The sequence below is a fragment of the Vipera ursinii genome, assembly GCF_947247035.1.
Source record: "Vipera ursinii genome assembly, chromosome: 2".
NCBI classification, from domain to species: Eukaryota; Metazoa; Chordata; class Lepidosauria; order Squamata; family Viperidae; genus Vipera; species Vipera ursinii.
The window spans coordinates 184,850,930-184,866,912 of NC_139513.1; the positions used below are offsets into that span (position 1 = coordinate 184,850,930).

General features: G+C 41.8%; 2 protein-coding genes and 1 long non-coding RNA gene across 4 annotated transcripts in view; 2 read left to right on the forward strand and 1 right to left on the reverse strand.

Annotated features, from left to right (window-relative positions):
* The window catches only part of LOC310635498, an 838,887-nt gene that overhangs the window by 423,502 nt on the left and 399,402 nt on the right, over positions 1-15,983 (forward strand). The window lies entirely within an intron of this gene.
* M6PR (mannose-6-phosphate receptor, cation dependent) overlaps positions 1-15,983 on the forward strand; it is an 81,199-nt gene that overhangs the window by 63,079 nt on the left and 2,137 nt on the right. The gene's annotated exons all lie outside the window — the stretch shown is intronic.
* Positions 1-15,983, reverse strand: part of PHC1 (polyhomeotic homolog 1) — a 153,188-nt gene that overhangs the window by 2,387 nt on the left and 134,818 nt on the right. For both annotated transcript variants that reach the window (XM_083354459.1, XM_083354458.1), the window contains exon 14: positions 753-984. In XM_083354459.1, coding sequence (XP_083210585.1) covers positions 753-984 — 232 coding nt within the window. The remainder of the gene's footprint in view (positions 1-752; positions 985-15,983) is intronic.

Genomic DNA, 15,983 nt, shown 5'->3' on the forward strand with positions numbered 1-15,983 from the left:
TACGGGCCGGATGCATCGCGATGAAACCGCACCCACCCCATTGCCAGCAATGGGGAAAAAGCTCTGATACGTCATGCGACATCACATGACATCACAAGTTTGACATGTCTGGTATAGGGGGTTGAGCAGGGGGTTGGACTAAAAGATCTCCAAAGTCCCTTCCAGCTCTATTCTGATTAATTATCCTAATACCCCTGCAAAGTTTCTGTATTATATTCATACAGAAATGGGAAGCATAGATAATGCTTCCTTAGTTTCACTGACAAAACCAGAATTTAATGAGATAAAGCCATTTTGGTATATTAAAACATAGTTAGGTATGTTTGCTGCCTTGAGTTATGTATAAAAAAAAAGGATAAAAGGATAAATAAAGAAAATCCATTTTCAGAGTTCCTGGATATAGGCAAATATATCTAAGACCTATCTTAAGTGTAAGATTTCTCCAACAGTAACAATTGTGTGGAAGGTTCCTTTTGTGAACTGCCTCCTCTTTTACTTCCCTTTGCCCAGCTCCAATATTTTTAGAGGGAGAAGTTAGGAGTTTGCTAAATGTCATCCTGAACCTGAGAAAGAGGCAGCACCAAAGCAGGAAACTCCGGTCTTTCACACAACATAGGAGAATGTCATGCCCAATACAGTTACTATTTCAAATCAACCAATACCTTATTCATGCCAATATTTAGCTGTCCAATACACAGCCATTTACCCCATTACTTCTCTTCAGGGCATGGCAGAGAAGATATCAGACTTGCCTTGTAGGGATGCAATGAACTCATATACTTCCTCTACACTCCAGCGGGTAGGATTGCTGGACAGGAAAACTGGATTGATACCATGCAAGTCAGAAATGGGCTGAGTCATATTCGAATTGACAAGATCTCGCTCCCCATGACTAGATCTCACTGAAAGAGGTCCTGGTGATGTGGGGGAGAGTGCTTCATCATAACTAGAATTATCTGATCCTCTGCTTGAATCTTCTTGGCCCTGCAAATCCAAGCATCACAAAAAGGAGCATGAGAAATAAAAACTACACAAAAGAAAAAAAAGTATTGTAAAGCCTTGTACTGTAAATAAAAATTAAATTAAACCATTAAATATATATCCCTACCCTATGGAACATTTTGGCCCTCACTCTTCTGGCCTTCTGGAAGTGTTTGAAGACCTGGAAAGTTGCATGGGGATCCAGGACTGGAACAAAACCCTGGGGGTGGTTGGTGACTTGAGTGTGAGCTATCTTTTTAACCTTTTTTTGTAAGGATTTTTGGTTTTTGTAAACTGCACAGAGTCACCTAAACAGTGAAATGGAGAGTGCATATAGTTGATAAATATATATAATCATTCACCACACTGACAATATTTTTATTGGAATGAACCCAAAGGTGGATCATTGGCATATTTGAGAGCTATACAAGATGCAGATGGGAAACCCCATTCGCCTTGGAAGCCTTTACAGATACTAAAAAAGTAACCATAAAGATAACTTCAGAAGTCTCCTCCTTGCTTAAAGAATTATATCTTTTGAATAAGGAATGTTCCATAACATGAAGACATAATAAAAAAATCAGATATAGCAGCAGTGCTAAATAAAAATAAAAATAAGAGCACATTGTTTTGATGGATTAAACTAAATAAATAAATGTAAAATTAAAGAAATTAAAATATGTAATAAATTATTAACACATTTATTAACTTAATGAATTGAAAAGCTGCTATTGTGTAGGATAGATCTGGGCATTTTACAACATCTGGGCCACATCTGGCTTTTTGGCTGTCTTTGTCCAACCTGTGTTAGGTCATTTGGAAGTTAGTAAGCACTCTGCAAGGGGTGGGAAAACAAGCTGAGTGCAGTCCTTTTGTTGACTGGCGAGAGACAGAGCTTTTCTGTATCTATAGCAGAAGAGCAACAGCTGGGCTGAGGTAAGATGAGGCTCCACACTCCCTCTTCCTCAACATATGGACAAGAGTGGCAAAATTAAGTTCAGTGTATTGGTTTAGCCCTCCATAATAGTCCCAATTTCTTATGTGGCAACTTGGGAAAATAATTGCCTACCTCTAGTGTAGGAGAAGAGCAGGCAAGCTGGGTGGTGGAGGAGTTAAATGTGTCATCAGCTTAGAGTTGTCACAAGCGATTCAAGTCCAGCCCCCACTGAATGCCGTTGACCCTTATCTAACACCAATTTAATGCTGTTAGTTGAACTACATTCTTGTGTATAGATTTCAACATTAAATATTCTGAACTGCAACTTAATATGAGATCCTGATCCTTTGTGCCTAACATATAGTTTGTTTGGAAGAACCATGTATAAAAATAGCTCATGCCTATTGGAACAACAGTATTTAGCTACAGGAAAGACTAAAGATTAAGAAAACTGGAATTGCAAGTTAATTTTTTTAATCAGTAGTTTGGGAAATAATGGACCAGTTGAAAGACAAAACAGAAAGAATCTTGATCCTGAAACTTAGGAATGAAGTCAAAATTGTACATTAGCTTCCATTTATGCTCCTAATAAAACCCAAAAATAATTTTACAAAAGATTTTTCCAATGTTCATTGAAAGGGAGAGAGAACAAAATATTAGTTATGGGAGACATACATAAAATAAGAGAAGGAAGCTTCTGCAAGTTTTTTCAATAGACGGATGACTTGGCACAATAGACACAGGGTAACTACAAAATCCAAAATAGAGAGATTATTGTAAGGAGCCACTTCAATCTACATCTTAAGAAAACAGAACTCTTGGAAACGGTCTCTTCCAACAGGAATTTTTATTAAGAGAAATTGACAGTAGGCATGTTAGACAGGATCTGAGGGATCCCCCCACCATTCAATGTTTTAAAGTGTTCCCAAGCAGCCCCCTACCCCACAGTTCTTCTGGGCAATTCAAAATGGCAGATTTCTAGGTGTTAACTCCAAGAAAGAGAACATCAGTCCGGCTCCATCAGCACGATAATTTAATCCTCTCTTTACCCAGATCCCAGGTGTTGCATCTCCCCCCCTTTTTCCCCACTCGCTGCCGGTAAAGAGAAGTTCAGAGGGGCATAGTATGAAAGGCAGATGGCCACATTGTTATGGTTAGCAGACCCGAAGTGAATCAACAAAAGGTTACTTTGTAGTGAATAGAGGAAGTGAAAGTAGTAAAACCCCTATGCATACCCCCCTCCCCCTTAGTAGTATGACAGAATCCAAGAGATAGTAAGAATTGGTTTTACATCAGAGAAAATAGATAGAAACCAAATACAACTGGATTCTGACATACTGCCACCCATAAAAATAAGAGAGATCCACCTATAAAGAAAACAAACAAAAGTTAGTCTGGCTTGTTAGGATACTCTGTATGAAACTTTTTTAATAGCTTTGGGGCTTTTACATGACGTTTATGGACCCGCTCATTTTGTGAGGAGGGAAAGTGTTTGCATGCTACTAGGTATTGAGTTGTCCCATGATATCTTCTACAGCAGGGGTGTCAAACTCAATTTCATTGAGGGCCGCATCAGCATTGCGGTTGCCCTCAAGGGGCCAGGTGGGTATGGCCAGGGTGGGCATGGCCTACTGGGTGGGTGTATGGCCTACTGGGTGGGCATGGCCAGCTCTACATCATTCGCATCAAGGGTGCCTATGGGGGCCTGGGCAGGAGTGGGACAGATCTGAGGGTCTCTGGCAGAAGGAGGGTCTCTGGGCCAAGGCCAAGGCAGTGGGGGCCATTCCCTCACTGTTTCCAGGATGGCTTCGCGGGCCACATGAAACTACTTCACGGGCTGGATCCGGCCCCTTTGGTTTGACATGTCTGTTCTAGAGTCTAGGATTTCTTTTATTTCAAAGTGTTGCTCTCATTCCACCATGACTGGAGGTGGTGATGGTGGGATTTTTGGCTGTAATGTTCTCTTTTCAGCAAGCTGCAGTGAAAAATTGGGTGTATTTGTCCAAGATTTTGGGGTAATTCTAATTCTACTGTTATTGGGTTTAAGATTCCTTTAATTGGAAAAGGTCCTATATATTTTGGTCCAAGTTTTGTACAGGGTTGTAAGGATTTTAGGTATTTTGTAGAGAAATATACCATTTCACCTATAATGAATGTGAGTTCAATTCTTTTTTTATCTGCTTGTGCTTTATATGCTTGCCTAGCTTCGTCTAGGGCTTTTCTTGGCCAGGTGTTTTGTAATTGTTCTATCCATTCTTTCAGTGATGGCATTACTGGTTTGTTTGGGATTAGTTCTGGCATGGGGTTGAAACTTTGACTGGTAGCTATTCGAAAAGGAGTGTAACCTGTGCTGGAGTGCACTACATTATTATAGGCAGCTTCTGCAAAAAGGATTACCGTATTTTTCGGACCATAAGACGCACTTTTCCCCCCAACGAGGGTGTGTCTTATGGTCCGAAGGTGATCCGTATGGCCAGCCCCAACCTCCGCAAGTGGAAAGCAAGGGAGATTGCCAGGAGCGCGAATTGGCACGTGCTGAGAAACGCCGATCTCACGCTCCTGCAATCTCCCTCGCTCGGTTTCAGCTTCCCTTGCTACAAGAGAAAGCAGGCTGAAAAGGGAGCGAGGGAGATTGCCAGGAACGTGAATTGGCCGATCCCGCGCTGCTGCAATCTCCCTTGCTCCATTTCAGCCTGCTTTCACTTGTAGCAAGGGAAGCTGAAATCGAGCGAGGGAGATTGCAGGAGCGTGAGATCGGCCAATTCGCGTTCCTGTCAATATCCCTCGCTCCATTTCAGCTTGCTTTCTGCAAGAGAAAGCCAGGCCGCAGGGCCGCCTACATGGGTACTGCTCTAACGTGGGGAGGGAAGGACAAAGAGGGAGGAAAGGAAGGAAGGAAAAAAGGAAGGGACAATGGGAGAGGGAGAGAAATAGAAAGAGAGAGGGAGAGAGAGAGAGGAGAAAGAAATAGGGAGAGAAAGAGAGGGGGAGAGAGAAGGAAAAAGAAAGGGAGGGAGAGAGGGAGAGAGAACAAGAAAGAAAGGGAGAGAAATAGAGGGGGAGAGAGAAAGAAAGAGGGAGAGACAAGGAGAAAAAAAGAGCGAGGGAAATAGAGGGAGAGAGAAAGGGAGAAATAGAGGGAAAGAAAATAGGGAGAGAAAGAGGGAAAGGGAGAGAAAGGGAGAGAGAGAAAGAGGGAGAGAGAGGAGAAAGAAAGGCTGGGGGAAAAAGGGAGAGAAAGAGAAGGGGAGAGAGAAATTAAATTAGTAACATGATTGTTAAGTGAACCTGGTTTCCCCACTAACTTTGCTTGTCAGAAGGTTGCAAAAGGCGATCACATGACCCTGGAACAATGTGACCATCATAAATATGAATTGATTGCCAAGCATCCGAATGTAAGTCACATGACCCTGGGGATGCTGCAACGGTCATAAGTGTGAAAAATGGTCATGTCACTTTTTTCAGTGCTGTCATAATTTTGAACAGTCACTAAGTGAATCATTGTAAGTCGAGGACTACCTGTATCATTTTTTTTCCTTTTTTGAGGGGGTCAAGTTTTTGACACCTTGCTGGGCCACTGGCGGTACTCGGACATTGCTTTGTCCTAAAAGTGGTACAATGGATGAAAAGGTTGAAAAGCCCTGTTTTAGTATACCGGTACTATTTGTTTCAGAATATTTTTTTCCTTGTTTTCCTGCTCTAAAAACTGGGTGCGTCTTATGGTCAGGTGCGTCTTATGGTCCGAAAAATATCGTAGGTCTGTCCAATTTGTTTGCTGGAAATTAATAAAGCATCTTAAATATTGCTGAAGTACTGAGTTAGATTTCTCTGATTGACCATTCCCTTGAGGATGATGACTAGATGTCAGTCCCTGAGTGGTTCCTAAAAGGGATAAAAATTCCTTCCAAAATGCCGATGTAAATTGCATTCCCCTATCAGATATGATGCGTTGTGGTGCCCCATGTAATCTGTAAATATGCTGCATGAATAGTTTTGCTAAGGCTTTTGCGGTGGGAATCTTTTGGCAAAAGATAAATTTCACCTGTTTGGAAAACACATCCGTGTCTGTCCAGATTACAGTATTCCCATTACTTTCTGATAATTTCACTATGAAATCCATGGCTATTTCCTTCCAGGGGGTTGAGGGATTTGCCACTGTTTGTAACAGTCCAGGTGATTTCCCTTGCAACCTCTTTGCAGTAACGCACGTTGGGCAGCTGGCCACATAACTTTCTATGTCCTTTTTCATGGATGGCCACCAAAATTGCCTTTTAATTAAGTGTAATGTTTTTACAAATCAAAATGCCCTGCTGATTTTGTGTCATAGCAAAGCTGCATGAATGTGACCCTATGGGTGGTTGGTATATATAACTTTCCCCCCACCCAAGGCAGTCCATCTTTAATTGTGCACATGTGTCTATTTTTCTGGTACCATTCATCTGTTTCCAAAGTTTTCCGGAATTCAATTCCGGTTTGACTACCAAGCTGCGGTTTTAATTTAGCTTGGGCTCTAGTAGTTACTGTGGTTTAGAATCAGTGGCTCGCGTGCTGTTATATTGGGGCAAGTTCTTTCCCCCCGGCAAATGCTTGAGCGTAAAGTGGAATTGGTGAAAATGTTGGGACCAGCAGGCTTGCTTGGGGTTGAGCTTCCTGGGTATTTTAAAGGCTTCCAGATTTTTGTGTTGTGTCCACACCTGAAAAGGGATTTTATTCCCTTCAAGGAACTGGTACCATGTAAGTAATGACCAACGTATCCCGTATGCCTCTTTCTCCCACACAGGCCAGCGTTGTTCCATTTAGGTGAGTTTCTTGGATGTATATGCGCAGGGTTGCAATACCCCTTCATCGTTTTTTTGTAACAGTACAGCACCCACTGCCACATCACTTGCACCCACCTGTATTACGAAGGGCTTATCCATGTCTGGGTGCCTCAGTATTGGTTCTGCAGAAGAGTCTCTTTAATCTCTCAAATGCCGCTTGGCATTCCATTGTCCATTTTAGTGGCTGGCTAGGCTTTACTGAGGATACTCCCTTCATTTTTAATACGTTCGTGAGGGGCAGAGCTATCTGGGCAAATGAGGGGATGAATTGGTGGTAAAAGTTTGCAAAGCCCAGGAAACTTTGCAGTTGCTTTCTTGTGTGAGGTGGTGCCCATTCTAATACTGCTCTGACCTTCTCTGGGTCCATTTCAATGCCCTGTGGGCATATGCAATAACCCGGGTAGTCTATCCTTTCCTGGTGGAATTCACAATTCGATAATTTGGCATATAGGTGGACAGCTCGCAGTTTCTTTAAAACCGCTCTGACTAGGTTGACATGTTCCTCTTCTGTTTCGGTGAAGATAAGGATGTCGTCTAGATAAACCAGGACCCCCTTAAATAGGTGCTCCCTTAGTAGCTTGTTGATTAATTGCATAAATGCTGCGGGGGTCCCTTGTAATCCAAATGGCAAAACTTTGAACTGGTGTCACCTCATAGGGCAATTAAATGTGGTTTTCCATTCATCCCCTTCCTTAATTCTAATGTCCTTTACTGAGGATACTCCCTTCATTTTTAATATGTTCGTGAGGGGCAGAGCTATCTGGGCAAATGAGGGGATGAATTGGTGGTAAAAGTTTGCAAAGCCCAGGAAACTTTGCAGTTGCTTTCTTGTGTGCTTTCTAGATCTTTCTCTTAGATCTAGTGTAGTAAAAAAAATTCCTTTCAAGAGGTGTGATAACATGTCCTTCATGAGGGGTAAGGGGTATAGGTTGCTTTCACTGATTGTGTTCAATAGGCGATAGTCAACACATAAGCATAAACAGCCTTCCTTCTTCTCTCTAAAGAGGACCAGAGCGGCCACTTTAGGCTTGGATGGCTCAATGAACCAGGTTTTTATGGTTTTTATGAATCTTTCCATTTCCTCCTTGGGGTTTTAAGTCCGTAAGGTCCCCCTTCGGGAAATTGATTTCTGCCGTTCTCCAATTTACCCAGGGGTTCTATTTCATTAACCATTCCATCCCAAGGATCATCGGGCATTCCATGCATGGGGTCACTACAAACGTTATGTCTTCCTCATGGTTCCCCAGGGATAGGTCGACTGGTAAAGTGGCTAGGGTAGCTGGCACTCCCCCTGCTATGGAGTCATCTAACTGGCCAAATGTGATTGGTTGATCTAGCCTCCTCAATGGAATGCCCAGATTCCCCACTAGTGTTGGGCTAATAAGGCAGCGGGTGCAACCAGTCTATTAAGGCTTTCACCTTGATAGCTTCGGGCATGGAGGGAATTAATATAGTCACTGTCTTGAGGATGGGTGTGATGGGTCCACTTACCAGGGATTTGTCCTCTGAGCTGTCGTCTGAGGCATCCACCAGTCCTGTGGTGTAGGCTGGAGTTCCTTCCCCATGTTTGGCAGAGGTTGGGGATTCCACAGCCTCTATCACTCTCATGGCAGATTCTTTTGGCTTACATGGAGATTTCCCAGATTTGCTGGCCGGTGATCTGTCTGGGTTGTGCTGGGGAGCTTTTGAGCGGTATTCTACAGCCCGATGCCCCTCTCGCCTGCATTTGAAACAGCCCATTGGTTTCTTGGCCATAGCCGGTAGCTTTGCTGGCTCTCACGCATTGGCTTAGGTGGTGAGTGGCTCCATTGTTTTCCTCAGTGGTGCCTCTTCAGTAGGTCTATCTCTGCTTCATCTGCCAGGACGTACCATTTGTCAAGTTGGAGTGGGTACTCCCAGGGCAGGCAAGTGTCATATAGGTCGTAATTTATGCCATCTTTGAAATGGCTAAGGAGAATGTCTTCCGGCCAGTTCAGCTTGCTGGCAATGGCCCAGAATTCTTGCATATATTCGGCTACTGGGTGTCTGCCTTGCCTCATCATTTTGATTCTTTTGTGGGCTTTGCAATCAGCCAGGGGGTCTTCAAATCGCCTTCTTAGAGAGGATGTGAAATGGTTGAAGTCGTTGAACTCTGGGGCATCGGAGTCCTGCAAATTCACCACCCAATCTGTGGCCAGTCCGTCCAGAGCAGATTGCATGATCCGGATACGGGCTTTGTTGCCAGAGCAGATTGCACGATTCGGATACGGGCTTTGTTGCCAGAGCAGATTGCACCATCCGGATACGGGCTTTGTTGCTAGCGATGTGTCAGCCATATTCTTCCATGTAGTTGAGGACTTGGGTTAGGAAAACCCCCAAGTGTGTCGGCTCCCCCTTGAATTTTTCGTCCAGTGGTGGGAGTCTTTGAATGGATCGGTGCCTTTGTCATCCGTCGTGTCTTCCATCCGGATCGTCAACTGCGGGTCGGCGGAGAGTGGGGGTTGCTGAAGTGGTCGCTACTGGATCAGTGGATGTCCCCGGTACTGCAGGTTCAAATTCCCCCTCAGTGTCTCTCCAACTGCAGCTCCAGGTGCTGGTGCGGCTCAGAATTCTCCTCCCCTAGGGAGCCGAGGGTTCTTTTCATCAGGTCGATAGCTTTCTCTAGGATCCAGTTTGAGTGCTGTGCCCAACTTCCTTTCTCTTCACTTATGTGTAGGGATTTCTCCACCTCCTGCTTCCATTCTGGTTAGTTGGGCCCTCGTCTCAGGGTCACCATTCTTGTTTTCTTTTCCCACTCACTTTTCTTTCCAACGCCCATTGACCAGTGAGGTTTGTGGTTCCGCATCTCCATCACCTCTTCTCCTGAGGAGTATGACATTTCAGATCCCAACAGTTGGCAGGTTTTTGGTTGGGGAAAAGGCTCCCCCTCTGCGAGGGTTTGTTCTCCCTTCCCTTCCTTGTCGTCTGACATTGTATTTTTTGCAAAGTCCCCCAGCAAGGTTATCCCTTCCAGAAATTGATAGTAGGCATGCTAGACAGGATCTGAGGGATCCCCCCACCATTCAATGTTTTAAAGTGTTCCCAAGCAGCCCCCCACCCCGCAGTTCTTCTGGGCGATTCAAACCTGCAGATTTCTAGGTGTTAACTCCAGGAAAGAGAACATCAGTCTGGCTCCGTCAGCAAGATCATTCAATCCTCTTTACCCAGATCCCAGGTGTTACATCTCCCCTCACCCCTTTTCCCTCGCTGTCAGTAAAGAGAAGAGCTTCAGAGGGGCATAGGATGAAAGGCAGATGGCCACATTGTTGTGGTTAGGAGACCCGAAGTGAATCAACAAAAGGTTAATTTGTAGTGAATAGAGGAAGTGAAAGTAGTAAAACCCCTATGCATACCCCCCTCCCCCTTAGTAGTATGATGGAATCCAGGAGATAGTAAGAATTGGTTTTACATCAGAGAAAATAGATAGAAACGAAAAATAACTGGATTCTGACATCTATACTTTATTTTGACAAGACACAAATCATACTCCAGAATTAATATATATGTTGGTTCTCTTAAGGCCCTAACACCATCTATTACAGGTATAGATTCTGATCACAATGTAATTTTAATAGGACAGAATCTTGGAGAAAAGTTACTTTTTAGATAGAAGAGGAATGACAGGTTGTTATTTCAGGACACCATATTTCAGGAAATGCAAAGTCAATTCCCCCCCTCTTCCCCCACAAAAAACCCAAATAGAACAGCAGGAATTTCAAAGTCAACCATTTGGAAGACAAAGTCTGTATGAGAATACTTGTAATAAAATTTGAGGTAACCCAAATGTTATATATATGTATATGTATATGTGTGTGTGTGTGTGTGTGTGTATATATATATATATATATATATATATATATGTGTGTGTGTGTGTGTGTGTGTATGTATGTACGTGTATATGTATATATATCTATGTATATATATCTGTGTATATATATATGTGTGTATATATGTATATATATATATATATATATATATATATATATATATATATATATATATATATATATATATATATATACACACACACACACACACACACACACACACACACACACACATATACATATATATATATATATAATCCCATCTATATCCCGCCCTTCTCCGAAGACTCAGGGCGGCTTACAATTTAAGCACAAACCAATGAGCTTAGCAATAGCCTTCATTCTATGTATATGCCTGCTTATTAGGGCTTTCGCCCCCCCCCCCTCCCCCAGCGGCATTATTACAAAGTCAGCTTATTGCCCCCAACAATCTGGGTCCTCATTTTACCTACCTCGGAAGGATGGAAGGCCGAGTCAACCTTGAGCCTGGTGGGATGTGAACCTGCACTAATTGCAGGCAGCTGGTGTTACTTAAGGAGGCATTAGCCCACTGCTCCACCAAGGCTCTTATACAATACAATACAAAAAGCACAACAGGAAGGCAGGGGAAGAAGAGAATTAAAACAGGTTCACAAGATTAACAAAATGCCAAGAGCTAAAGAACTGCAAAACGCCAAATAATAGCTAGATTTATTCAAAAGAAAAAAATTACAAAAGATCAATTTTGCCAAACAAAATAATTTTGAGAACATTAATAAATTACAGGCAACTTTGTCACACTAGATGAGAAAAGAGAAAAAAAGATAGGTAATATTGTCAATAAAGAGAGAAAATAAATGGCTATACCCAAGATCGAGTATTACAGAAGAATGTGTAGATTTTTTCAGGAAATTATGTGCTAATTGTCATATTGATGAAGGTTTGAATAAATACATTGAAAACCCAAAGGATTTAAAGAATATAGACAAATATTAAGTAAACTTATAAATATTAAAGAAACTTAAGAATAAATAAAACAAAACTTAAATTTTATAAAGAACTGGAGGATGAATTATTAAAACTGCTGACAAAACCAGAAAAATGAAATTACACAAAGGCAATACCTTAAACATGGTAAGAAGCATATATAACTTTGGTTCCTAAAAACAAGAATGAGCCTGAGAAATCAGTATAATATGGACCAATCTCCCTACTGAATGATTATAAAATCTGTACTTTGTGAATGTAGTAGTAATTGTTATGCAACATCAAAATGCAAAAAGACAGCTGATGAAAAAAAAGGTTTAGTGAATTCTCAGGATATAGAACAAATGTAGAAAATCCAAAGATAGTAGGGGACACTTATCTCAAGATTTTAAGATAACCTTTATTGTCATTTTTTTACTGTGGGCACAACGGCACACATCAAAAATGAAATTTAGTTGCCTGCTCTCAAAGTGGAACACATACATGACACACACCTAACCATACTATATACACATATGTATAGACCCACACCTCTACATACAGTATATATAACAAATAAATATTAAATATTAAATAATGTCCATCTTGAGAGTTCACAAGGTTAATGCTGTATGGAATGAAACTATGGCTGAATCTGGATGTTCTACTGCGGATACCACGAAGCCTCCTCCCAAAAGGTAACAAGAAAAACAGGTCATGAAGAGGATGTGTAGTGTCCCAGATAATCTTATGGACCCTGCTCAAGCAACACTTATATGCTATGTCCTGGATGGAGGGGAGGGAACTGCCATTATCTTTTCGGCCATCCTCACCACTCTCTGCATTGCCTTCCTGTCTGAAGCAGTGATGCTTCCAAACCAGACTGTGATGACAGGATGCTCTCGATTGTCCCTCTGTAGAAAGTGGTAAGGACAGGAGAAGGAAGATGTGCTTTTCTCATGCGACGCAGAAAATGCAGGCGCTGCTGTGCCCGCTTCACCAGTTTCTCACTGTTGAGCGACCAAGACAACCTACTCATTAGCTGCACACCCAGGAATTTGATGCTGGTAACTATCTCCACAAGTGAATCATTTTTGCACAGAGAAGTGTGGCTGTGCCTGACTTTTCTGAAATCGACAATCATCTCTTTGGTTTTTCCGGTATTTGAAACTAGGCTATTTTCCTTACATCAGTTCACCAACCCCTCAACCTCCTTGCAGTAAGCTTCCACCTTGTCATCATGAATAAGGCCCACTACTGTTGTATCATCTGCGAACTTCACAATATGGTTGGTGGCAAACCTAGCACAACAGTCATGGGTCAACAGGGTGAACAGCAGCGGACTTAGGACGCAGCCCTGAGGAGAACCTGTGCTTAAGAAAATGGCATTAGAGGTATTTGTTCCAGCTCGTACATACTGGGGCCTGTTGGTAAGAAAATCAAGAATCCAGTTGCACAAAGGAGTGTTTAAGCCTAGAAGGCCCAGTTTGTCTACTAGATGCTGGGAAATGACTGTGTTAAACGCCGACAAACAACAAATGCACGTGACGATTTCTTTCCTCTAAGTGCTTCAAGCTCAGATTGGAGAATAGAAGAAACAGCATCCTCCATAAAGCGATTTGGTCAGTAGGCAAACTGATGCGGGTCAAATGCTGGTGGGAGGCTTGATATGATAAATGTCTTTTATCAGCTTCTCAAAGCATTTCATAATGGTGGATGTCAAAAGGGCCAAGTCACCCCAAAGGGATGACCAACAAGGAGGGGCACTCACTGGATCGCGGGAGAGCGCAACTCTCCCATTAGACCTGGTGATCCCTCCAAACCGGCAGACGAAAGGACTGGCCATTATGGCTTGTCCCTAGGCTGTGAACAGCCGAAGTCACATTTTCCACCAGGCAACTTTTAAAGCAGCGCAGAAGAGACTGGGTAAGATCTACCTCTTTTACACCCTAATTATATTCTGTACCTCCTTAAGCTGCTAAGCATTTTCCCCCCTGTGGTGAGGGAAGGGGAACTTTAGCCCTCCCTCCAGAAAGAATGATGACTAACTACCCAGGGGTGTTTTAAATGTCAAAAAAGTAACTGAATCCCAATTGGAAATTTATTTCTCAAAGCTTGTGGACTGAAAGATTTTTTATTTTTTATTTTTCATTGTCTACTTCTGTTGGAAATCTGGGTTTTTTCTTATAAAAAGAAGAAAAACTGAAAAGATTAAAATAACTTTGGAACTCAAAGGGAAACTTTAAAAGGGGCCTGGCTGACTGCCCAGGGAAGTAGATAATAATAATAATAATAATAATAATAATAATAATAATAATAATAATAATAATAATAATAATAATAATAATAATAATAATAATAATAATAATTTAATTTCTATACCGCCCTTCTCCCGAAGGACTCAGGGCGGTGTACAGGGCAAATATAATAAAAATACAATGTACAAAAGTTAAAAAAGAATTAAATAATACAGCCCAATTTCAATAAAAATTAATACAGTTAATATTAAAATACCCCAAACCCATCAGACTAGGCCGGCGTGTTCAAATAAGTATGTTTTTAGGTCACGTCGGAAGGAGCGAAGGTCGGGAGCCATCCGGAGCTCAACCGGTAAACGGTTCCAAAGGTCTGGCGCGCCCACAGAGAACGCCCTCCCCCTGGGGACTGCCAGTTGACACTCTTTGACCGACGGCACCCTAAGGGGCCCTCTCTGTGGGAGCGCACTGGACGAAGGGAAGTTGATGCCGGCATCAGGTGCTCCCGTAAGTACTCCGGGCCCATGCCATTTAGGGCTTTATAGGTCATTACCAGCACCTTGAATCTTACCCGGAGGGCAACCGGAAGCCAATGCAGCTTGCGGAGTAGAGGTGTTACATGGGAGTATCGGGAAACCCCCACCACCACTCACGCGGCTGCATTCTGCACCAGCTGAAGCCTCCGAGTAGTCCTCAAGGGCAGCCCCATGTAGAGAGCATTGCAGTAGTCCAAACGGGAGGACACGAGCACATGAGTGACTGTGCGCAAGGCATCTCGGTCCAGATAGGGCCACAACTGGCACACCAGGCGAACCTGGGCGAAGCCCCCCCCCAGTCACAGCTCCTATATGATCTTCCAAAGAGAGCTGTGAGTCTAGGAGGACACCCAAGTGGCGAGCCCTATCTACGGGGGGTAATATCTCATATAGATAAGATACATAACCTTGAGAATTTTGAAACAACAGCTGTGAAAGGCTCTGTGTTCCCTACCTAGAAGAAAAAAAACTTTTTTCTCTCTTTTGGATATTCTAAGTGTAATGCCTTTAGTCTAAAATACCAATATGGAAGAAGAGCAGGAACAAAATTTCCTTATGGATGCAGATCAACAAACTCTCTCTTTGTTGAAAACATTAATTCAAACTCTTACCACAACCAATGAAATACTAAGAGGCTATGGGAAAGAACAAGAAGATAGCCCAGATATGAAAGCCCAAACTTTGACTACAATTAAAGAACCATCTATACAAAATACAATAGAAAAAATGAAACATTTAAATACTACGACAGAAGAATCTACTATTCAACTAATATTGACATTTGAAAATCCAGAAAAGACATTGACAACTTGGAAAAAGAAAGATTTCCTATACAACTCAGAAGGAACTAGAGGATCTAGAAAAAGAACAGTTGGATGAGAAGATACACAATTCAGAACAACCACGTCTATATGGAAGAATAAAGAGACGACCCACTAGATCTACAAGTCCACTCAAAAAAATGGCGACTGGATGGTTTTGCCAATATCAATTAATATATATGATATTACAAGGAGATTGGTTCAATGATCCAAAAACAAGGACATGGAAGATGACTTGGCAAAGGAAAAAAGCCAGAATAAGACTCAAGAAGAATGGCGTTTCGACCATCTTACGGAAATCTAAAACAGAATGTACTTAAATAGATAAGAGGTGCATGTTGAACACAAGACGTTGTTATGAACTGAGATAAAGAAAAAAAATTGGTCATTAAAATTTAGCAGTGTAAATACTAATAGCTAATTTGAATATTGATTTGTGCATAAAGGTCATGTAAAGGTGAATAATGTAGATAAGCTAAAAACTTACTAATGAAATTAATAAACAGATTTATATGGAACATTACAAACAAAAATTATTAGTTTAAGCAAGAGATAGCAGATACAAAGAGGAAGAAAGAGGAAGTATTAAATACTGAAATAAAAAGAAATTTTGATTACTACTTAACCCCCCCCCCTGAAAACTAGCAAAAAGGATATCATATTGAATCCTTAATTTGTTGATATAGAGGGTGAGAAGTTAAGTAGACGGGATGTGTATTTTGAATATTAGATTTTGTGAGGAATGGTGATAGATGAATTGGGAGTATATTAAAAATCTTGGGAATGATAAACATCAAACGTTAAATCTAAATGTTAGTGGAAATTAAAACTGAAAAATCTATT